General features: G+C 40.2%; 3 protein-coding genes across 10 annotated transcripts; 1 reads left to right on the top strand and 2 right to left on the bottom strand.

The window, feature by feature from the left end:
* Nucleotides 1-1,325: 1,325 nt before the first annotated feature.
* narf (nuclear prelamin A recognition factor) lies at nt 1,326-12,101 on the bottom strand. 4 transcript variants are annotated; one of them, XM_088016566.1, is made up of 12 exons: nt 11,816-12,101; nt 11,243-11,481; nt 11,093-11,158; nt 10,212-10,340; nt 10,002-10,134; nt 9,038-9,172; nt 7,643-7,761; nt 5,345-5,474; nt 3,924-3,996; nt 3,669-3,806; nt 3,274-3,431; nt 1,326-2,292 (listed from the first exon to the last, which is right to left on the bottom strand). In XM_088016566.1, the coding sequence occupies exons 2-12, from the start codon at nt 11,297-11,299 to the stop codon at nt 2,045-2,047; spliced, it is 1,386 nt and encodes a 461-aa protein (XP_087872692.1). In that variant the 5' UTR covers nt 11,300-11,481; nt 11,816-12,101; the 3' UTR covers nt 1,326-2,044. The 4 variants fall into 4 exon arrangements, with proteins under 4 accessions (XP_087872692.1, XP_087872694.1, XP_087872693.1 ...); XM_088016568.1 differs by having other exon boundaries at nt 11,243-11,434; XM_088016567.1 differs by having other exon boundaries at nt 11,243-11,429.
* A 1,722-nt stretch (nt 12,102-13,823) lies between these two features.
* On the top strand, nt 13,824-17,734 carry cybc1 (cytochrome b-245 chaperone 1). Of its 2 annotated transcripts, none has more exons than XM_015002322.2 (6): nt 13,824-13,981; nt 15,638-15,725; nt 15,835-15,876; nt 15,958-16,128; nt 16,246-16,390; nt 17,013-17,734. In XM_015002322.2, the coding sequence occupies exons 2-6, from the start codon at nt 15,638-15,640 to the stop codon at nt 17,137-17,139; spliced, it is 573 nt and encodes a 190-aa protein (XP_014857808.2). In that variant the 5' UTR covers nt 13,824-13,981; the 3' UTR covers nt 17,140-17,734. The 2 variants fall into 2 exon arrangements, with proteins under 2 accessions (XP_014857808.2, XP_014857809.2); XM_015002323.2 differs by lacking the exon at nt 13,824-13,981 and adding an exon at nt 15,436-15,517.
* Nucleotides 17,647-22,710, bottom strand: hexd (hexosaminidase d). 4 transcript variants are annotated; one of them, XM_015002318.2, is made up of 12 exons: nt 22,628-22,710; nt 21,362-21,450; nt 21,173-21,288; nt 20,821-20,908; nt 20,575-20,739; nt 20,313-20,496; nt 20,097-20,168; nt 19,513-19,711; nt 19,181-19,342; nt 19,002-19,109; nt 18,177-18,266; nt 17,647-18,087 (listed from the first exon to the last, which is right to left on the bottom strand). In XM_015002318.2, exons 2-12 carry the CDS (start codon nt 21,443-21,445, stop codon nt 17,916-17,918), a joined length of 1,440 nt encoding a protein of 479 aa, XP_014857804.2. In that variant the 5' UTR covers nt 21,446-21,450; nt 22,628-22,710; the 3' UTR covers nt 17,647-17,915. The 4 variants fall into 4 exon arrangements, with proteins under 4 accessions (XP_014857804.2, XP_014857802.2, XP_087872691.1 ...); XM_015002316.2 differs by lacking the exon at nt 22,628-22,710 and adding an exon at nt 22,490-22,621; XM_088016565.1 differs by having other exon boundaries at nt 20,821-20,921; nt 21,173-21,450; nt 22,628-22,646.
* Nucleotides 22,711-22,744: the final 34 nt, after the last annotated feature.

The raw sequence follows: 22,744 nt of genomic DNA, 5'->3' as shown, positions 1-22,744 counted from the left end.
GGGCAACCCTGCTGTAAAGTCTTCATCCTGAAATTTCACCTGAAAGCTGAATAACCCTTAACTTTTCCTGAGCACTGTATGAATACTCTCTACTGAAAAGTGTGTTATTTATGGAGCTGATGAATAGGATTCTGTATGGAACAAAAATGATATGGTTTCGATCTCTGATCTGGTTTTAATAGTCCACATTCCATTTGTTGCTCATTAACTTCAATCATACGTTGTTTATAACAAACCTCTGAATACTCTGGTTTCCTCTGACCACCTTCTGCAAGCCCACATGCTTTCCCCTTTAATAAACCAGTCTGCTGCATCATCACTTCTCTCCAGGTCATCTCCCAGCTGACAGTAATGCACCCAGTGTTTTTGTGGAGACACTAACTTTTTTTGTTTTCAGGCAAAAAGTACCCAAAAATTGGTAATAATTGCCTCACTTGCTGTTTAAAGCAGATGTTTATCTGTGAGTCATATACTTATTTCAGTTATAAAAGTACATCCAAGCTGAGCCATTTCAACTTTCAAAAGCTGCTTTAGACCACATAAAGCACATATATCCAAAAGGTTAGAGGAAGAAATGAGAACTGTGGAGCCTGGTTATGCCCTTATTTATACAGCGATTTACTTGGAGACCTGCCCTTTTGAACTTGCTGTACACTTTCATACCAGTAAAAAACCAAAAAACAAACAAACCATTATGTACTGGACTGCATGGACTTAGTTCAGACGGTATTTTTTTTTCACTCCTTTGCTGTCATCTTTATTATGGTATTAATTGTTCTATCACAACTTTTCACAATGTTATTGCCGTCTTGTCTTTTGTCAATGAATTATATGGTATATATATGAGTAGCTGTTAGAGACATAGTGAAAAAGTGTCGCCATTTGTTGCAGGGTTCCACAAACTTAACTTTTTAAAGACAATTGTGATTGAAATTAAAGACGTGTATCTTTATGCAAACGTACGAACGCCGCTCAGCCAACTGGCAATAAATTTGTACTTCAGCTAATGGCGCAACAAAAGCTAGCTAGCCATCAAGGGTATGTTAGCAGATGGCAGAAGCCTCACTTGTTGAGTTACAGAACACAATATCTTAGTGCGACTTATACACTTGCCTGACAGAAAAGTTCAAAAAGAATAATAAAAAATAAAAAAAAACATAGGATACGAGATCAAATAGGGCTGTCAGTCAAATTTAAGACCTGTGATTAACATATTTCAGGCCAACTTACTTCCAGAAAAAAAAAATGATTTAATGCCTTAATTTGATACATAATTTGACTTTTTACAGCTGTGTGGGCAACCTGTTAAAAAAAACAACAAACTACAATGTTTAAATGTTCTTTATGATCAGAACAGCAACAGAAATAAATCACGTTGGTTTGGAGAATATTTTAGTTCTTTACATGTCACAGGTATGCTTGGTCGCTTAATATGAACAGATATAACTTAATAAAAAAAATGCGTATGGAATTGGAAGAAAACATAATAAAAACATGAGTACCACTTAAAATAACTATTTTTCATACCCTGACCCCCCCACTTCCCTCCTCTATGTAGAGATAAGATGCTGTTGCATAGTTAGCTTTATGTTGCACACATTTTGTGTCATGACAGCGACAAAGCAAACAGCTTTAAAACTAAATAAAAATAAAAAAAAAACAGCAGCTTCCATACTGGAAAGACGGATTTGGAATATATTAAAACTCATAGCATTCCCATAGGTTTGGGAGTTCCACATGTGGCCTTATTGCTCTGCATGCTGATAAAACTCTCAACTTCTTCCAGCTGTTCCCGTTTTCCCAGGACAGCTGCAGCACCACAGATTCCTCTGGTAGCTCAGATTCCAACATGCTGACGGCGCTGCTGCAGTGAGCGGGAATGGAAAGCGAGTGGTTGTGGACGGTTTCTGTTTATTAAAGCAGACAGCGCCCCCCTGTGGTTAAAAGAATGAATGACTTTTTTTTTTCCTTCTGCTGCATGGTCCACTTCCTGCTCTTCTTCATTGGTTCAGAATTGGAAAACGAGTTTTTCTGTGTTATTTTTTCACCACTCCATGTGTGGAGGCTGTGTGTTGCTCTGGCTTTGCCCTTTGAACTCTGTGTGCAGCAGCTTGCTGGCCTGATCCGAGTCGGGGCCGTGCAGCCAGTCTTGATACAGCTTGTTCAGGACGGGGTTGAGTTCTGGTAGGCGGACCGGCAGGCTAACGTAGACCTCCTCCATCTGCTGAACCAGGCCTTTATCGACCCGGCCGCCCGCCTCGCTCTCGGCCTGACCTCGGCCACTCAGGCACCCTGAAGCAGAGATGAGATGGGGGTTAAAAAACCAAACAAAACATTCTTTATTCATTTTTTTGTGTGGCCTTTCATTCACCTAAAAACTCAGTTTAGTATCATGAAAAACGATTAAACAAACTTCATATACGTGAATTCTGTAAACACAAATAAGTACAAGTCCTTTTTAAAGAGTAGAATTAGGGGTATTTTTGTACTTGTGAATAAAATAAAAAAAACTTAGTCAAACACAAAATAACATTTCTGTTTCTGTCATTTAATAATAAAATCTGTCATCTTTACAAAAGAAAACTGGTGATGATGGAAATTTACTGTTCAATCATTTTTCTGCAAATCTCTCAATAAGTTAATGGTTTGTTCAACCTGGATATCTGTTTGCACAAATGTACAAAAGCATATTGGAGTGATTGCAAGAAAAATAATGGTACGTTTCTGCAAAAAAAAAAAAAAAAAAACATTGCGATTTTGAGATATCAGAAATGATTCTGATATCTCAAAAGATTAAAGATTAAACTAAATGTCTAATCTTGAAAAGTCAAAGATTTGCTACAAAAAACTCAAATTTTCTAGAAAAAGAAATGCGGAAATTTATGGGTTTCAAAGGTGGAACATTTTTAATTTTTAGAAATTTTCAGTTTCAAACGTGGAACATGGTTGAGTTTTGAAACCCAGAAGTTTAAAAGATTTTTCTAGAAAACATCTGAACTTCATTTCAAAACTTCTGAGTTTTCTGGTGGAAATGTATTTTTTTTCTCTCTCTCCATCTGGCCCCAACACGCCAATTTACAAATGAATCTGCTGGTGCCATGTCTTAATTCCTAACAGGAAGTCGTGGTTGTTTTGAAGCAATCTGATTGGCTGACATAGGTTTAAAACAACATGCCAAACCCATGATCCTGTGTGTACAATATATTTTAGGACGGATTTATTAAGATCCAGCTGTGTGCGGACAAGGTCCAGAGCAGCAGCTCTGAGGTTTACCTCCAGGGCAGGACAGCACCTCCACCAGCTGGTACGGCAGGCGGCCCTTCTTCATCCGGTGCACCAACGTCTGGATGTTCCTGAAACCATAGATGGCAGCAAACTGCAGCAGTGTTTCCCCATCCTTCTCCAGTGTCACTTCCTGGAAGTCACGATTCCTGTAAACATGATACAACAAGTAGATTAAGAACTTAAAGGCAATGAAGTTAACTGGCCTCTGTTACAAAGGCTGGGTAGAAATTGTAGTCGCCAAGTGTGGGAAGCTAGTAGAAAGAAAAAAAAAATCTACAAACTTGCAGCTGTAATTACAGGAGAATGATCAAATTTTATCATCAAGTACAATTTGTTTTGACAGGCCGAGTCGTAATGTACCATTAATCTGTCATTACTCTGACCTGAGGGTTTTGTATGTGATTTCCTGCACGTCGACGGCGAACACCTCCTTCGCCGTGTGTTTGAACACGTGCTCCAGGAATCCTTCGGAGCCTCTACCGTCATGCCTCATCAGTGCCACGTCCCCGCCTTCACCCTGCCTGCAAAACACACAAAACAGTTAAAGAAAACTCATTTTTAGCTGTTCATTTAGTCTACTTAATTTTAAAAATCTGATTGGTCAAACTGTATGATCTTTTGTCTGTTTATGAACTCACAGATGGTCCAGTGGGACTGAGCCCAGCTCCTCCACGGATATTTTCCTCTTCTGCATCAGGCGGTAGATCTCCTCTGAAAGATAAATCTTAGGTCATTCTTTAAAATGTATATATATTTTTATAAAATAAAACAAAAAAACCACACACACACACACACACACACAATCCCTAGTACGTGCTCGGGGTTTATGAGTCAGGCATTTCTTCAGGAGTCCTTGACTCACCTCAATGCACAAAAAGTGCTGTTTTTGGTTTAAGCAGTAGGCGTGTTTTCAATGACGTCACCAATGGTCATGTGACCAGCTTTCAGTGTAGTTGGTGAAGCAGAAGCCCTGGTCACACTTATGTATAAAGTATAAAGCAAAACTCTTATGTTTATGTAGCCAAAAAATAACTTCTGTTAGTTCAGCCTCCGCATGATAAACTGAATCGCCACTGAATTAAGTTACGGGAGGAATTAACAAGTCATATCAAAACAGAGAGGACGTATGCTAATGTTAGCCTAGCGCTGACATAATTTCCAGCAGTAGTAATGAGTTTATTGAAGAGTCCAGTGGGGTAACATTTCAATCAGAGCTGCTTCGGATTAGGACAAAAATTGTAACAATAATGCTGGATGCAATGTTGCAATAACGTTACGACTTGCAATATTTGAACCATAATTGTTCAAGTTTTAGCATCTTTCTGATTTGGGTTTCCAGCAAACAGAGATTCTAGATAGTAAGTTTTCCATCCAGTGTTTAGAAAAAATAACATTTATTATTTCCATCTGAACAACAAAGTTTTATCTGAATCAAGTTTTGGAAACTGCTGCAGCTTGTGTGACTGTAAAAGGCTGTTTTCTTCCAGCCTCTTATATTGCATTTATACTAATAATGCAAACTGTGTTCCATTTGTATTTTACATTGACACCCCATCATATCACCAGCTTGACTCGGCCCTGTGGGTTTTTGTACTAGTGACGGTTACATGGTACTAGCCGATGGCTTGCATTGCTCAGATGTTTTCTAGAGGAGCAGAATGCTCCTCCTGGTCGGAGTGGATTAATGTGTTGGCAGATTTGTTCAGCTGCAGCTGGAACTGCTCCAACAATCCAAATCAATCGACTGTGATGTCAGAAGGGCACTTTTAGTGCAAACAGATGTAGAAGCAGCAGGTCAAAAACAGAGATACATGCGTCTTGTGACCATAGGGTCTGTGGACATTTGCACTCAGCTATCTGAGTCTGTGTAAAGTTTGGGTTTCCGACGTGGCTTTGAAAGAGAAAGGCAGTAGAAAGGACGTGAAACAAGTTATAAGAGGAAGTGGTTTGATTGAATTATTATCTACCCAGAATGGAGGCTTTCCTTTTCAGAGTAAAAGTTTCAGCATGCAACAACCAGTCATAAACATCTTCCAGAGGCCATTTTAAAGACTCTTACTGGAGGTGAGGACACAGTCAACATCTCTGGTCTCCAATAGACTGTTGTAAAACTCCTCTCTGACAGCCTCCAGCTTCTTATCAAAGCAGGGAGCCACCACGACGTGATAAATCCTCTCTGGACTCAGCTTCTATGGGAGAAGGGGAAAAAAAAGCATCAATGAGGAAAATATTTAAGAAGAGAACTGGAAGATATTTGCCCCAAAACAGATGTCTGGACAGTACACACAGTTATTGCTTAGTACGAATGATGATGCTGTCAAAACCGCTTTATAACATATTTTTGCATCTTCATCAGATCTCTGAAGACTTTAAAACCCAATTACTGTATTGTTTAGTCAGAGTGTAGCCACATCTGACGCATTTGATCCACATTAATTCTGACCAGTCTTAGCGCGACGCTCAGGAAGAGCGAGATCGATGTCCAGGTCAGACATCGAGGAAGTAGGGGCTTGTTCCGTCAGACCATCAGTACCCGAAACCACACACTCAAAAACTTGTAAAAGCGCATGGAGGGTTACTGTGACCACATTGGACATTTGAGGATAAAAAAAACAACAACAAAAAAAACCTTGTGGGGTCCAAATGACCCCGTCTCTTAAGACCGCAGGAAGTTAAACAAACCTAAGTTCCTCCGTTGGTCTGGACATTTAGTGTGAATAAGGTGCAAATTTTGAATATTCTGCAAGACATATTTTCTATTGCCATTGATCTTAATAAATATTGTTATTGATTTATTGTACAGCCCTCCTGGAAATACAAATATTTCTCCCCATAACTTTTTAATTACTGTAGAAACAGCTGGAAAATCTAGCTACTTTGCAGCCAGATTCAGCACAACATAGACATACCCGGCCTGGTCTCCATCACTGTCTAAATCTGAAGTCTTAAAATTCTCTCACCTGTCTTGGTATTTTTAACATTAGGGTCATTTTTGCTGCATCTTTTCCCATTCTGTCAGACTTTCAGGACACCTTTCAGAGCTTGGTGAACATTCCCAACACTTGACGCAGCCCGTGGGTCAACATGAGGCCAGGAGGTCGTATCGTGTAACCAGATTACGTGGCAAGAATTTGAACCCAGTGACATCTACTAGATTGTTTACAACAACACAGCGCATCGTTATACACCACGTCTCACAGATCCCACGCTATCCGGATGTTATCAACCGATTTGTATCTCAGTTCTCCGTTGCCACAGGTGACGGCTGTGGGTGTGAATGTGTGGCGCAGCGTAGAGAAACACACCAGTACTGAACGTGACATCACAGCGCAGGGAGAAGCATCAATATTTGTCTAAGCACTGCTTGTCTCACTTTGAGGTCCTGCTGTGGCTAACCGGCCTCCACTCAAACACGACCTCCGGGTTAGTGTCGGGCTAGCAGGGCAAATTCCAGCAGCTTAAAACAGGCTGACAGCAGGAGGAGGAAGAAAAGCTGTAGGTCTGTTCTGCACCATGACTGATGTGAGGCGGTTCCACACCCTGCAGACATCTGAACGTCAGAGACCCTGGTCTGGTGACTGATCTGCTGCTGTAATCGTTACAACATGGTCACATGTCCTCTCCGACATTTTCTTCACTCTGCCTCGGTCCTTCACTTTCCAGAGTGTCTGGGCATGTTTGTTTTCTTCCAGCTTTTTACATTTGCGTCAATTCAAACACAAAATTGGTCTTACAAGTCATAACTGGTGGTAGTCAGAGTCTGCGTTTCCCTTCTTCAACTAAAATCACAACTCCATCAACTTGTACATGGTTTAAAAGCAACATTTTGACAGGATTTAGCGATACGAAAAAGAAAAAAGAAAGCCGTTTCCCTCTATGAAACATGCATCCCATTTATAATGATCCTAAAGGGACAGTCGATGGTGGTAGGATGTGTTGCCTGCTGCATTGCATGGATGTTTTTATTGTTTTTGTTAAGCTGAAACAAAGAAGGTGACTCATCAGCAGCAGCTGTGCTCAGTCACGTTGGTTTACACCTCCGACCAGCTGGAAATAGTGCTCCAGTGTAGTTGTGGTTCATAACGCTGAAATCGAGAGTGAGTATGTGGAAGTGAAGATCTACGCTATTATTTCTAACGGTTTAGTTTTTGAAAAGATCAGACTTCCTCATCAAAAACTCAGACAGTTGAACCGTTCAGTTGATTTGCTAAATGTCACAGGAGGCGGAATTTGAAAACTTAAACCACAGACAATGATTTTCTTTTTTCGTCTAAGGATGACATGGTTTCTTTTAGTCAGATAATACATCAGATTAAAAGCACCATATTTGACAGGAACAGGTGATCTGCACTCTCACCTGTTGCTCAGAGAAGTAATCTTTCACCAGGCAGCCCATGATCTGCTGGGGAGACCGGGCTGTGCACAGGTGAGGGGTGACCACGCTGCCCAGAACCCGTTCTGCATAGCGGATCCAACCTGCACACACAAAAAAAATGACTAAATATAAACAGTAAAAACAAAAAAAGAAAAAAACAAAACAATAGCAGCATTTCTCAGCTCCAAAAACATGTTCTTTAAATCCCAAACTCGACTGGAAATCGCCAGCAGCTTTTAAGGAAGCAAAAACAGTCCCAACAGTGTCATCGCTACAAATAAATGTGAGTTTGTTGTTGAAAAGTGGGGTTCTTCTGAGCTAAATTTAATTCCATAAAGCTCCTTGGTGTTATCTCTGAGGGGAGTGGTGAGGAAAACGCTGCCTATCTTGCTCCACCAGCACTTGGTTGCCATCTGGACTTCTAAAACACAACCTGTCCCTTTTTTAACACACAACATCTGAAGGCTGGGACACTGCAGCAAGAAAGATTTCTGTTTCCATAGAAACATTAGCTACACATTTATGCCAGGAAAATGGCGGGACGGCAGTTTTTTGACTCATCTTGAGCTATGATGTGGAGTTTTCTGAAATGATGTTGCCAAGTGTTTCAGGGAATCTTCCGATCTTCCCAGTTTAAATTTGTCGACCTTTCAGATTTTCTTTAACGTCAGCAGATTTTACATTGCGGAGTGTTTGTTTCAGCCGTTATGTCAAAACAGACCGAGCAAATTCATCTTTTATAATGTTTTGAAGAATTTTTGTTTATAGAAAAAAACAAACACAAAAACATAAAAAGACAAAAAAAAAAAAAAAACAGAGAAAATCTTGAAATAAAACTTAATTTGTCAAAAACTCAAGCGAAGCTGAAAGTCTGCTGTTTCTTATAGCTTTTATTGCAGGAAATTACATATTTTCTTTTTGATTTCAGGATAACTGCAGTTTATTTAAAAAGGTTTTATATTTCCAGAAGGCTTCGATGAATTTTACTTAAGTTTTAAAGCCGATTTAAAGCCAATAAAGAAAACATTTTTATCAACTTTTAACTGAAAGTAAAACAAGCTTTAGAAAATTTAACATGGTTGAGTTTTACTTTCTGTCTGAAGCAGCAACACTGACGCAGGCAGTATCTGTAGAAGAAGCGAGACTCTCTGAGTCAGCATCTGTAATTTATATTCTACGCAACAAACAGGAGCGATTCAAGGCTCCAGGGAGTAAAAGTTCACAGAAGCATAAAAAACCCCTTTAATGTCGTAGTTAAAAATAAACCAAAATTTAAAAAAAAAGAAAAAAAAAAAAAAAGATGACAAGGCCAATTTAGTTTGTTATGAAAAGAAACGCAGAGCAGAGGAGAATCAGCAGGTCAGGCAGACAGCTCACCCGGGCAGGAGGAGGTGAACATGGGTAAGGCCTGAGAGTCATGGTGCCTCCTGCGGTAGCGCTGGATAAACTCCTTCTGGGTCTCCAAGATGCTGAACCCGGCTGCTACAGTGGTGTCAAACACAAACTTTACCCCTACAGAAAAAAAAAAAAATTAAGTGAAAAGTTGTGACAAGGAAATCAATCGTGTGATCAAATTTCTACTAAATTGATTTTAAAAAGCAAAGAAAAAAAAAAGTTTGACTTTTGTTCCTGGACGTATTTTGTATGGGACTTTTGTATGGGACGTATTTTTAGGTGCATTTTAGAAAAAAAAAAAAAAACAAACATGAGTGTTTTTGCCTAAAGATGCCGAATAAACAAGGTTTGTACACTTTGTCCCACAGTAAAATTCAAGCACTTTCAAGGTTAGTTTTCAAACTTTTCCAGCACCAGACGTCAGTGATAAAAGCTATTCAGCTTTTACTACGAGAATCATTTATTACTGTTAATGATGCATTGTGACAGCATCCTACAGCAGGAACAATATGACAATTTAAAATTTTGAAAAGCTGTTCAATAATTTAACTCAAAATACCCCAATTTCAAAACCGAATAACGTATAAAATAGAAGCCAACCTTTATTTTAAATACACAGATCAATAAGTCATTGAGTCATTAGAAATAATAAACATGCTTTACAAGCTGTTAGCATTTAGCACATAAAAATTATTTTGGAAATTCTAATCGACTCAAAACAGGAAATTTAGTCAGATTTATCTTCAGACAGAGCCAAGAAAACGTCTCATTAGGTGTGTGAAAATAAGTAGTTCCAACTGTAAATAACATTTTCCAAACGTAGGCTTTTAATCAAACATAAGCTTGCACTGCGTAACAAAACTGTAGTTTGAATATCAAAGAAATCAAGCACTTAAAGAAAAAAAATCAAGAAGAAAACCCCACAGGACGTCTCGGATCAGCTCACCGATACTCTTGAGGAAACTGCAGAGCTTGTGGGCTGCTTCGTTAATGTCCAAGCCAAACTGGACGGCAAAGAAAGGCAGCGACTGCGGACACACCGACGCCACCACCACCTTGTGCTTCGATGCGTCACATTTCTGCCAAAAACACAACAAGCTGTCTCGGCTTTCTCGTTCCAGCTTTTGTGCGGCGCACGCCTGTGTGTGTGACGCACCTTGTTGAGGGCCAGGACTCGCTCCACCTCCTCCAGATTCTGCTGGGAAATCTTCAGGGTCTCTTCGTCAGACAGGCAGCCATCACAGGAGAGACATGAACTCAGCAGCAACCGGGGGCCTTCGATTAACTAAAGGAAAGGAAACGGCTCAAATTCATTTACTTCATTTCACATCTAAAGCTCCTGCAGTGCCTGGTAAAAATGTTCCCATGAAGTTACTTCTTGTCAAAACAACAAATATCAACATAGTTAAATAATTTATACAACAGAGCCACTCAAAGTTAGGCATAATCCTAAAGTTGTGTTGTTTTTAAAATCTTTCACAAATGAAATTTTTTAAATGTGTTGAAGAACTAAAACTCCCCATGACTCTGAACCAGTAGGACTGTGACAATTACAAATTCTGCTGGACACTAAATTATCCCAGAAGTTATCGCGATAAACGATAATACTGTCGCTTTGACACAATTTTAAACCGATATACTGATAATAGCGTAATAATGCAATTACACCCTCTAAAAAGCCAATAGACTTTAATTTTGCACAGAACACTTCACAATGGAACTGGAAGACATTTTACATTTCCAAAATAAAACAACCAAAAACATAAAAAGGAAATAGAAACCACACACACAACTGAAAAACTGTAAAATGGATTATAATGTCGCTGTAAACAAAAGTGCCTTTCAAAAAAAAAAAAAAAAAAATCAATCACCACAATGGAAACTATGGAGCTCATTTTAATTTATCATGCAATTAACTGGTTGTGACAGGCTGACACACCATTCACACAATTTCCTTCCACTTCACTGTATAAAACTGAATAAGTATTTTATTGAAAACTTGAGGAACCAATGAAGAGTTAAATAAGCAGTCACTACCTGTCCATTGACTTCCTCACTCTCTGGGCCAGAGTTGGCCCCGTCTTCACCTTGTTTCTTGTTGCACTGCATTTGCAAACAATTAAAATAAAATAAAAACGATTTCCAAACCAATTACATGAAATAACTTCATTTTAGCCACAATCCTACCTGTTTGGTGCAGTTTTCACACTTCTCCTTGCGCTGTGCTATCTTGACTCCTGACATTTTCCCCGCGTCATTTATCTCCGAGCTGGGAGAGACCGACCAGAGGTGGAAGGAGAAGCATTAGCTCATTTCCTCGCGGGGTGCTGTGTGCTTTCTGTGGGAGCCCCACCCTCCCGTCAGCGTCTCCCTGCTGTCCTATCACGGACAGCCAGCTTATCAGAACCAGAACAGCCCCTCCAACGCTGGGAAAACTCACAATGAGCATTAATCATCATCACGTTTAAATGACTCGAGGTAATTGTATACACAACCACAAGAGAGGCGTTACGTGACAGTGTTAATGACTTAAAGTGACATAAGCCTCCTGTGTGACCTGAAACAGCAGTACATTTACTTTAGCTCAAGTAGTGACGCTCTAAAGTAGCTTTAACAATAATGCGTCACGTTTATTGACTAAACGTCGTTTCTTGTGGGCTGGAAGGGTTTAAAACGATTTAGGCCGCACAGAAAAAGCCTTAAAGTGTTGAAACGTTTGTTAGTAATAACGTTGTAAGGCTGAATGTTGAGGTAACTCACCGGACGGTGCTGCTTCTTTGCGCTTCAGCACAAAGACGTGGAAACCCGCAGAGGACAAGCAGGGGGAGAGAAGAAGAAGGACTGCAGCACCGACACTGTTTAGTTGTTAAACTCTGCCGGGACTCAGCGCTCTGTCTCCAAAAACCCCGTGTTGGGACGGTGTCACTGCCACTGCTAATCCGCACCTTCGTGGTTCTTATATATCATATTTACCCCGCCGTTCGTGCTTATGTACATCCACCTCCATTGTGACCCGGACCGTCCTTGGAGCATGCGCACGTCAACAGGCGTCACGCGCCGGAAGCTCTGATATGAGGATTTCAAAATAGTCGGTGGTTTCGCGAAGCAGAAAATTCAAAAATATATTGAGACTATTAAAAGAGAATTAGCAGTCGAATGTTATCTTAGTTTGTTGCTCAAAAACGTAATGGTACATGAGAAACATGAAGACAAATCTACCAACCTAATTTCTTTATTTTTAAACACGTTAATAAATAAAAAAAACTTGAAAAATATTTAATTAACAAATATAAAAACGTGATAAAAAGTTACATAAAAAGCCAAAACCATTTCTTGATCAGTTCTGCTTAGCAGTACTATTATTAATATTACAGTGATTCTTGAGAAGAAGGACAAAACATGTCTTCTGGATAAAGCACAGAGTTTGAATAAAATATACACAAAATATAAATATTTTTTCAAATAACTGACACAACTAGCCTCAGCAATTATTTTTGTGTTGACAAAATTCTGGGTCAGGTCCTTTAAAAATGTAATTAAAAAGAATGTTGCAACTGGCAGCGTGCATCCTTACACTTCCAAAACATTATTTACCTTATTTGGTTGTATGTAAAACAAGCTAGTTTAATCATATTTATCTATCAAAAAATATAAAAATAAACAAAAACTCCACTGAAAACCTCTTATATGTATCATTTGTTGTGATTTTTGAGTCAATGTTTGTGTAATATGAAGAATTTTTGTAGGCCCCAGAGGACCTATTCATATAGACAAGTGTCAGTGTATCTGACATTATTTCAGAACATTGCAATGTTACATGTTTTGTCATTATCTTTACCTGGCAGAATATAGATTTTATTGCGGACCAGTGTGTATGTGTGCACGTTTTTATAAAAGATAGTGACAAAACAGCACAATGTGTACTGTACTCCAGTTACACCACTGCTTTTCATGTTCTCAGTTTTTTTCCCCCAAAGCAAATCACAGACTGACTTGGAACTCTTATTATTACCAACCAACATATAAAAATATTACTGAAAAGCAATCCATCCAATCTGTTTATAGAGTCCAAATTCCCAAATTCAGAGCTGAGAAAATCAGGCTCCTTGTCATCTTTGCCTCGTTTGAAGACCTGTAAGTTTGTTTTTGATTAACCCTTAACATGTCTTTATCAAGTGGCTGCCTGCATCTCGGCTCTACTGTCATTTTATTCATTTTATGAATTCAAACACGATGGAACATTTTATAGAACTGGCATGCAGGCAGACTGAAATTTACACTTACGTCTTTCACTTTGCTTCATATTTGTTGCTGCACTATTAAAATTGACTTCTTTGACACAGGAGTGCTTGTTGACTTTCCTACCTAGGAGTTGGAAATTCTGAGAAAGCACTAATCATGGTGACAATGCAAAATGGAAAAACCAGTGTGCTTCTTTTAATTACTTTTTTGGCTCTAGTGGCCTTTAGCTGACCACAGAAAGTCGTCAGGTAAAGGGATTGTGAAAAAGTGTGGAGACATGAGGCAAAGGGACTCGAACCTGTGACGGCCATGAAGAGGACTGGGTACATGGGTCACGTGCTTTACCAGTACGTTTTTCCGTCCATATGATCAAAAATATAATCTACGATCAAAACGTTTATAATTTGATTTGACAAATACAAATTATTCCAACACCACGAGTTTGTGAAGACATCTGGAACCACTGCACCACAGTGCCATCTTTTCAGATTTTACTTTGAAAGTCATCTCAGCTGAGCGCATCCAATCAAAGTTCACGAAACCAGGAAGGAAGAGTCACCCATTCAAGACGGTTGTTGCGACAACATGAATTCAACTTCCTCGTAATTCAGTAATGTGGTGCACGTTTTATCGTGTAATTGCTATTTCTTTTTAAATTTACAAGGACCAAAGTTAAAAATTAAGGTAAGGAATGACAAAAATATAAAATGGCTGCATTGGTTTCTCCTTGCTGGGTGAGTTGATGAATTGGAGAGCTGATCTACGCCTCACTTACAGGATTATTCATAATGAAAACATGTATTTCATGTTTTAGCTTCAGTTTATGGATCAGGTCGTACAGCAGAAAAGAAACGCATATGAGGGCAGATATGTTTATGTTGTCGCTTCTTGACAATATTGCTGCTAAGTGGGTTGAAATATGACAAAAGCAGTTTGTGCTTCATACAGATTATATAATATATATTCATAAATGTATTCTAAAGAAGCTTTGACTCACACCAAGAAAATCTCTTTTTCATAGTGAGTGTATTTCAGGTGTCTGAAGTCACTGTAAATGTGGAAAGACAGTCTCATTAATTGCTCAGCTTCCTTTCGGCTTGAAGACATCTTAATTTAGGGAGTGTTGCAGATTTGTGGTGAAACAGGAAGTCTCTTCACCTTGGAGTAGAACAACTCAGCCACCAGCTTCTTCATTACTGAGCTCTTTCCTAACAAGTGGAAAATGAGCTTAGAATACTTAGTCAAACATAATTATTAAAACTACAGTAAGTTATTATAGCTATTCTTTATTTAACTGAAGACTTTGAACAGTCGTTTAAAAAGACTTTCAGCTTCATGTTGGTGGAAATGTTGGAAAAATGGTCTAAGAAGCAGCTAATTCCAGGAAGATGATTATCTGTAACAAGTGTTTCGGTCATGAAAGGTTGTTAATTTATGAGGCGAACCTCAAACATGCTTGAGATTGAGAGAAGGCGAACAGAATGAATGAAAAACTTTCTGTTAAAGGAAACCAGAGCAAACAACATATGATTTGGACAATTTCAGACATTTAGAAGTATTTAGTAGTGTAACTGCAGTATAATTTTTTAAAGATATTTTAGATGTGTACGCCAGACGGAAGTTGAGCCTCTGTAATTCCTTGCAGTCTAAAGACAAATGCTCGCACATAACAGCAACCACACATTTATGGTGCATGTTCTCCTTTTCAACGCTGGAAGGTGTCCAAAGGTGGTGATGCTGCACTGCAAAGTGCTGATGCAGCAGCAAACTGTCCACTGATGGTCTTGTGCACCCGTGGATCAGTGCACAAGACTACTATGAAGATTTTTATTTAAGATTGCGGGACAAACTCCCACCAACATCGCCACCACCGTCCCTTTTGTTTATGAAGAAATTGAAGTCTTTTAAGTCTGCTGTTAAACTTTCTAAAGATGTAAAAAACAAACATGTTTTTCATAAAAGTTGCCTTAAGGCAGGGGTGGGCAACTCCAGGCCTCGAGGGCCGGTCTCCTGCAACTTTTATGTTTCTCTACTTCAGCACACCTGAGTCAAACAATGAGGTCGTTAGCAGGACTCTGGAGAACCTGACTGCACTTATTAGGTGATTCAGCTGTTGGATTCAAGTGTGTTGGACCAGGGAGACGTCTAAGAGTTGCAGGACACCGGCCCTCGAGGACCAGGATTGCCCACCCCTGCCTTAGAGAGTCTCGGACTGGCTTAGTAAAGCAATTTAATTTAATCACACATACAACACTGGATCACAAAAACACTTTATTTTTATTTGATAACAGTTTTAAACCAGGAAATCTCATCATCTCTAACATTCCTGCCTCTGTTCAGATGGGCTACATGACGGTAGAGACAAACAGTCCCACTCTGCTCCACCTCAAGAGATCTCCTGGTATCCGCTCATGGTCTCTTCTCGTTGGTAAGTTTGTTTTTGATCAGGTGATCCACCTGACTTCCATAAAACCTACAAGCACTTTGGAGTTTCCCTTTAAGTTTCTCTTCAGAATCCCAAAACTTTCTCTTTGCAGGTATAGCCTCTGCAGGGCTGGCGGCTGCGTACTACAGCTCAGGTATGGAAACGCAACTTATTTGTCCCACGTTTGCCCAAAGCAACAACTGCTCACCGTTGCTCTCTGCTTTGTGTGTCACAGACAGCGTCCCGTGGAAGCTCTTCTACATCGCAGGCTGCCTGTTTGTGGCCCTTCAGAACATGGACGACTGGGAGGAGGCCGTGTTCGACAAGACCAGGAAAGTGGTGGAGCTCAAGACCATCAGCCTGTACACCCTGGTGCTGACGATGTGGAGGAGAGGACATGAGAGACGTCAGTGAAACCACTAAGTGTTCAGTGATTGGGTGGAACGGCGGACTCCGTTGCTGTGAGGCCGTCACACAACCGCTCCGGGTCTAAATGCGTTCTCTCTCTCTCTCTCTCTTTCAGTCGTGCTGGACCTGACGCAGCTCTGTGACATTTGTGTCGATGAGGAGAGGGTCCGATACCTGGGGAAGGGTTATCATGTGATGCTGAGGTTGGCAGCTGGCATCTCCTACCCCCTCACCCAGAGTGCCACCATGGGAGGACGTAGGTAGGCCATCAGCAGGAAATGAAAGAAAATCCCCTTTAGTCTGACACTAACGACAATAAACACACATAATATACTTGAAAATAAGATAAATACATTGTCCGTTAGAATGTTTAGATACTTAAATAGCACATTTTACAAGAACAATGTCCGAGAATATTGCCTACTAGCATAAGCTAACGTTAATGTTAGCCACAAAGTTTAAGTAAAACTCACCTTTGTGTCAGTGAATGTATAACGAGGCGAACATCTTAAAACCTTTCTCCAGCTGTCTTGTTGGGGCTTCGGATCGATGTACAAACCTTGGCCAAGCCCTGCAAGCACCTATTGTAAATGATATTTGTATTGGATCGGAAACAATCGAGTCGCTTTACCCTGAACGCGGAAGCTGAGGTGCAAAGAGCCCATATAAACACTTGAAAAGCTCTTAAGAGTTAATCTCATTGAGCCGAACTGCAAGACAGAGCAGCGTCAGCATATTATACAAAAATATAACCCTTTATGTTATGTACATACATGCCAACTTTTGCTAATTGAGTGTAGAAAGCCATTGAACTTGGTTATGATAGTTATGTAGGAAGTTCCAGGAACCCTTGGTGACCTGCTTCTTTGTGTTGCCTTGCAGTGACGTCGAGGCGGTGGCCTCATTGTTGAAGCGCTTCCTGGGACTGGATCAGACGCAGCGGAAGCAGCAGGAATACGAAGACTACGGAGCGGACGACAGCACGGACTCGGATAATGAGGCAGACTAACGCTAGACTATATGGAACATGGGGCGAATTAACTTGAGCCATCACGACAATGCAAAGACATTGCAGAGAATGAGTCTCGCCACACATTCTGATCGTTATTCTCTTGTTTTGTTTATACATTTTTTCCTAAACAATGCTTCACACACGGTGGTTTCCGCATAGATTATGTGTTCTGAACTAATTGCTGTTTAAGAGCATGAGTTAGATTATGGATCTAGTGTTGCTCCCTGCTGAGATAATAACAATTATTTGTATGGGAGACGATGGAAAGTGCTTTTTCCCACGGTTTCCTAGACTCACCCAGCTCAGATCCACCTTCTTGCATGTCTTCCTGGGTCCAAGGAATGCATGTGCAAGTCATAATTGAGCAGTTAAGTCTGTTGTTACTTCATATTGACATTTAAACCGTTTTTGTGCGAACCAAAGACTAAATCTCAGGTAATCTAAAGTTTTTAGTTTAGTGATTTCTGATTGGTAATGTCTAAAAAAAAAAAAACAAGAAATGAGTTTTCTAGAAGGGTTGACTGATTTTTATTTCGTTGTATTCGTTTGCTTTTCGATTGTTCATCTTTTATTAATTCTTAACAAAACTTGACATTCCTCTTTTCTTTGATACACTTACCTCTGCTCACATCAACTTACATGGAGATGCAGAATCACACAGAAAAAGAAACATAAACTACCACTAGCATTCTCTTAGCTTAGCTTAGATTTAATGTTAGGAAATTGTAATCTCAGATAGTCCAATGCTAAAGCTGAAATGAGCCTTGAATCTTTCATGGCACCATTTCCTTTACACAGCCCGGGACGGCATCAATAATCCGCTGCAGTGGAGCCGTTACAGGGCTGACGTGTTCCTCCATCCACTCCTCGGCCGTAGAGTCTGGATAAAGATTTACCATCTCTTTTCTCACGGCTTCTACCATCTTCTGTAATGTGTCCAAATACCTGAGATGTAACCAGAAAGAAGCCAAACTATAAGCCAGACTGGACAGAGCAACCCACTCATTATCGTTCCAACTATTTAAAATGCTTACCCTGAGGCTTGGCTGTGAATGAGGATGGAGTTTAACGGGTTCACCATCTTCCTCTGTCTGTGGTAGGGACTGAACCAGCCTCTTACAAGCCTATAAAAGCACAACAAATGAGAAGAAGAGAAATTGTCAAGCTCTAAACATGTTAAAGGAAAGTTCATTGAACTGAAAAGCTGAAGCTAAGGCTAGTGGCTATTTAGCAACAAGATGTGGAGACTGGTCTTGTTTTATAGTGGGAACAGTTATTTGTGGAGTTCAGAAGTAAAGCTCTTTTTTTATTACCATTTGTAGATTTGAGGTACTTAAAACAGATTAACCACATTGTAGTCTCGACTGAAATCTACGTTTATTGTAAGCTAAGCTAGCCGAATGCTAGTGGCAGCTCACATTTGTAGTAGGAAGATGAGATTCTCCAAATTAAATGCAGCAGAAATCAACTGGAATACAAACTTGGAAAATTAGAGTTTCCTCACAAACGCCAATATCAAAATTCAAAATGGCGGCTGCAGGAATTGGAAAAAGTAAGCAGCTTCTTACTGTATAAGTTACAGTAAGCAACCATTTTTTCCACTGCTGTTGCTATGCAACTTGTCATTTCAATTGTAGTACATACTATTGTACAATTATTTTTAATCAAAATTTTTTCTACAATGTCGGAAAGCATAAAATGCAGGTAAATACACTGTTATTGCCCCTCTGTGTTTGCAGTGGGAAGTTATTTAACAATATGACTTCTGAGACAAATTAAGCCTGGCTTTCTTATTTGAACAACAGTATTCTTGACAAAATGATAAAGCAAATTCCCCCCGAAAACTGAAGACAACTTACATATTGCTTTCAAAAAATCTTAAATCTTCTGAGTTGAGCAGTGAATTTATCTCAACGATTAATTCTGCCAGCCTCCTGCCTGGGAACAGTGACTCGTCAGCGGAAGTCCTGAAAGACACGCAGAGAAACTTGACTTCAAGTCGGACCTTGTTGTTTGCTAAACCGGTGTTGGACCTCACCTCTCCATGGCTTCAATCTCCACTGAAGACACTCCCAGCATCTCTGTTACGTTTCTACGAGCCTCAGTGCTGAATTCTCCATGGTTAAGTGTCTGTAAGCAGGATGCTAGGGAGGGGAGAGCTACGGGAAGTAGCTCACACAGTACAGACAGGTGGTCATACCTTGGTTGGTGGGAAAAAGGGAAAACTGAATTAGAAAATCAAGGGTTTTTTTTTCCCTCATTTTGTCAACTCCCAACATATTTTATATCTGAGCATTGCAATAAGACACATAAAAATTCATTGCTTGTCTCTTGGGAAAATGTAAGTAAGCCACTTCCTCTGATTCTTACCTCTGCCAGCCTGTGATGGCGATGCCCCTCATGTTAATGGCAGCAGACAGAGAAGCAGCCACCTTCAGCCACTGCAGGTGATTATCCACGTGTGTTTGGGTGCAGGTCACGCAGGTGTGAACGGAAGTGGAGCCTTTGAAGGAGCTGGCTGCCCACAGATCGGACATACCAGCACCGTGGTACTTCTCCAGCAAAGACACTGAAAACACAGTCGGGAATGTTTGAGTTGGGGTGTCAGTGCAGTTCAGTTAACCTTAATAATCTGGAAAACTAAATTCAAAACGTTTTCATTCATTTGCGGTGTTTTCATGCCCGACAGTGCGGTAGACGATTCGATTACGAACCAAACTGGCAACATTAGTTATATTTTCCGCTGCTGTAGCTTACTTTCACAGATTGGGGGCACAGCTTTTTCAAACATTAAAACCTCTGAAGAAGACACTGACCTAAACTTCCTTCTTCATTAAATTTAAACAAAAATCAGGTATCATCAGATTTTTAGTGGTTGTAGGATTTCTCTTTTGTCTTTGGCTGACCACTGACCAAATTCATGATTCTGAGGAGCATCAGGAGAAGTGTCTCACCAGTTTTATCCACGTCCAGGTTTGGGGTGTAGTCCCATAACATGGGCTGCACTAGTCCTACTAATCCACTTGCTGTCATGTGGGGGAATCAAATCAAGAAGGGTTTAAATGAAGACATGTCCAATCAAGTGGACTGAAGAGAAAAATACAGCCTACAGAATCTGAGATGTTGGCAATTGGCTGATTTGGACGGAAAGCGCTACGTTTCCTCCTCACCTTTCAACGTGTCCTGGCTCATGCCTCTCATCATGTCATCCCACATTATGATATTCATGTCAGGCCACGCCTCTTTAATAGCCTTGGCAACTTTGGTCACATGACTGAGGAAAAGCTGTTCCACTGAGTGACCGGTTGAAGCCAGCCAGAGCTTGGAGTCCTCCCCTTCTCCAAGAGAGTAAACCTTAAAGCATTTAAAACGGGAGCATGTATGAGACAAAGACAGAGAGCTTAAAGCCTCCAATCACAGGAAGACTCCTACCTCATCTGCCCCTATGTGGACCGTTCTTAGATGGGGATGCAGCTCAACCACCTGTCTCAGCATCTCCATCACCATCTTGACTCCATCCTCTTTGTGGGGATTAAGGGTGCCAATGCAGTGAGGGACCTCTCTAAGGTGCCACAGGGTCCGATGCTTCAACACAAACTACACAGAGAGGGAGATTAAAAGCTCATACAACTTCAGAATATACAATTTAAAGAGACAAATTGTAGGGTTTTACCACACCTCCATGTGACCAAAAGTCTGCACCAGTGGGATCACCTCCATGCCTCTTGCTTTGGCAGATTCCTGAATGGACAGCACCTGCTCTCGGCTAAAAACATCGACTGATGAAGGTACGAGATACTGGTTAGCAAACCAAGCTTAAAGAATTTACTAACTCAAGCTGTTACATATTTCGTTGTGCTACAGCAATAAGCTTTTTTTTAATTGACTAAGAAAAACCCTAAGGCAGGAGCCGAACTGTGAGGTTGAAGGAGACATTTTCAACATTTGTGCTATTTATCAGTAAAATACCAATATGAAAAGGCAGATAGAAAAAAAAGTTGTGTGGATCCAGTGACACCCTGATCTGCACCTGTAAGCGGGCTGCACTGTGGCTTGCAGGAGCTGCAGCTCTCCCTCGTAGGGGAACATGTCCTCATACTCCACCAGCAGGCCGTCCACACCCAGCCGAGAGAAGAGCTCGATCAGCTGAGGAGGTGAAGCACAGTGAACAGGAACCACTGAGCAGGTGTGTGAATGCCAGAAGAAAGAAAGGGCTCACCTGGTGAAGGTATTCAATTCGTGGCGGGGCGCCTTTCAAATCCAAGTGGACCAATTTCTTTCCTTTGGGCCACGGTGGATTCATTCTGCCTGCAGAAAAATGTGTGATCATTTAGGTATTTTTGATCAGTTTCTTGGATGTTGATTATGTGTGAAAATTTAACTTGTAATAAACGTGCAGCAATATGTTTGTGAACACACTTTTTGGTACTGGATACGTGTTATTTTGCCCTTTTACCATTTTGTACATTGGCTGTTTGGGTAATACCTTACCAGCTCTTTTAAATATGAAATATAGCTAATACAGACAGTGATGGAAGTAATTTTCAGTACGGAAGTGTGGTTTTATGACTCAGGAAACTGTTCCATACAGGGTTCAGAACCAAAAACACAGTGAAATACAGTACTATTTGAACATAATACAATTCATTTATGTTATACATGGTTTGTGAGCTTTTTTATGGTTGTTTATGGTCCACAATTAATGAAAATAATGACCTACAAAGAAAACTGATAAATAATAGTTTATGCGCATGGTGGGAAATTGTTAGTTAATGAGAACAAAGCGGAAGAAACGATGAGATAGAAACACGAAGGTAAAAAATGGGACCAGACCTAAAGCCGTAAACGACGCCAGAAACAGTTCATGTTTTTGGCGTCACTGGCTTTCCGTACTGGACTTAATACTCGCTTTAACAAACTATTTTAAAAAATCATTTTCTACAATAACCTCATAGTCTACCGTACGGAAATGTGTCACGTTACTACAATAAATAACATCTTTAGCAGGAGATCGCTTACAGAGTCCTTATATTTCATAACAATTTGGGGTCAGAACCCAAATAAATAGAAATGAAGTTTAGAAAAAAATTGTTCAATCAAATGGTATCATACAAAAGCCTGGGTCATTTTCTATGTATTTATATCCATAATTAATGACAATGTGTAAGTATATGTAAATAAGAAGTTAAATTCATTGGAATTAAGAATTTCTTCAGGACAAGAATATAGAAGCAAATGCGTTAAAACCAAATGGAGACATACATCTTCGAAGGCCTAGAATTAACCAAAAGACTCAGAGCCCCTCTAAGGTCCGTTTCTTTTCCTACTTCCGGTCAGTTTAACCTACCTTGTCAGGTAGCGCCTATATATTTAAGAGAAAACTCTGATAAAATGTGAGCTCCGTGCAAAGCGTTTAAAATTGGAGCGTGTGCGGTTCAATGAGCTAAATCAGTCAAGAAAGGAGCTTTCAGCTTAAAAATCAAACCTGTTTGTTTTCTCCAGCTGCAGCGGAACTACTTTGCACGTGGACCAATGACAGCTACGCTTTCTCTTCTGGGAGAGCCAATGGGGTGGGCCGACACAAGTGTTAGCAGGAAGTGGG

The sequence above is a fragment of the Poecilia mexicana genome, unplaced genomic scaffold (assembly GCF_051168715.1).
Source record: "Poecilia mexicana isolate PSO_F unplaced genomic scaffold, ASM5116871v1 scaffold_19, whole genome shotgun sequence".
Lineage (NCBI taxonomy): Eukaryota > Metazoa > Chordata > Actinopteri > Cyprinodontiformes > Poeciliidae > Poecilia > Poecilia mexicana.
This window is presented reverse-complemented; position numbering and strand designations above follow the sequence as displayed.

Bases quoted from the DNA above. Each gene is read 5' to 3' on its own strand.
- hexd (XM_015002318.2), bottom strand. From the start codon at position 21,445: ATGAATCCACCGTGGCCCAAAGGAAAGAAATTGGTCCACTTGGATTTG. The intron at 20,740-20,820 runs GTGTGGTAAAAC...CTCTCTGTGTAG, and splicing joins AGACTTTTGGTCACATGGAG to TTTGTGTTGAAGCATCGGAC. The intron at 20,497-20,574 runs GTAGGAGTCTTC...AAATGCTTTAAG, and splicing joins TCCACATAGGGGCAGATGAG to GTTTACTCTCTTGGAGAAGG.
- narf (XM_088016566.1), bottom strand. From the start codon at position 11,299: ATGTCAGGAGTCAAGATAGCACAGCGCAAGGAGAAGTGTGAAAACTGC. The intron at 7,762-9,037 runs GTGAGCTGTCTG...TTGTGTGTGCAG, and splicing joins GTTCACCTCCTCCTGCCCGG to GTTGGATCCGCTATGCAGAA. The intron at 3,997-5,344 runs GTAAGAGTCTTT...TTTATCTTTCAG, and splicing joins TGACTGTGTCCTCACCTCCA to AGGAGATCTACCGCCTGATG.
- cybc1 (XM_015002322.2), top strand. From the start codon at position 15,638: ATGGGCTACATGACGGTAGAGACAAACAGTCCCACTCTGCTCCACCTC. The intron at 16,129-16,245 runs GTCAGTGAAACC...TCTCTCTTTCAG, and splicing joins GAGGAGAGGACATGAGAGAC to TCGTGCTGGACCTGACGCAG. The intron at 16,391-17,012 runs GTAGGCCATCAG...GTTGCCTTGCAG, and splicing joins GCCACCATGGGAGGACGTAG to TGACGTCGAGGCGGTGGCCT.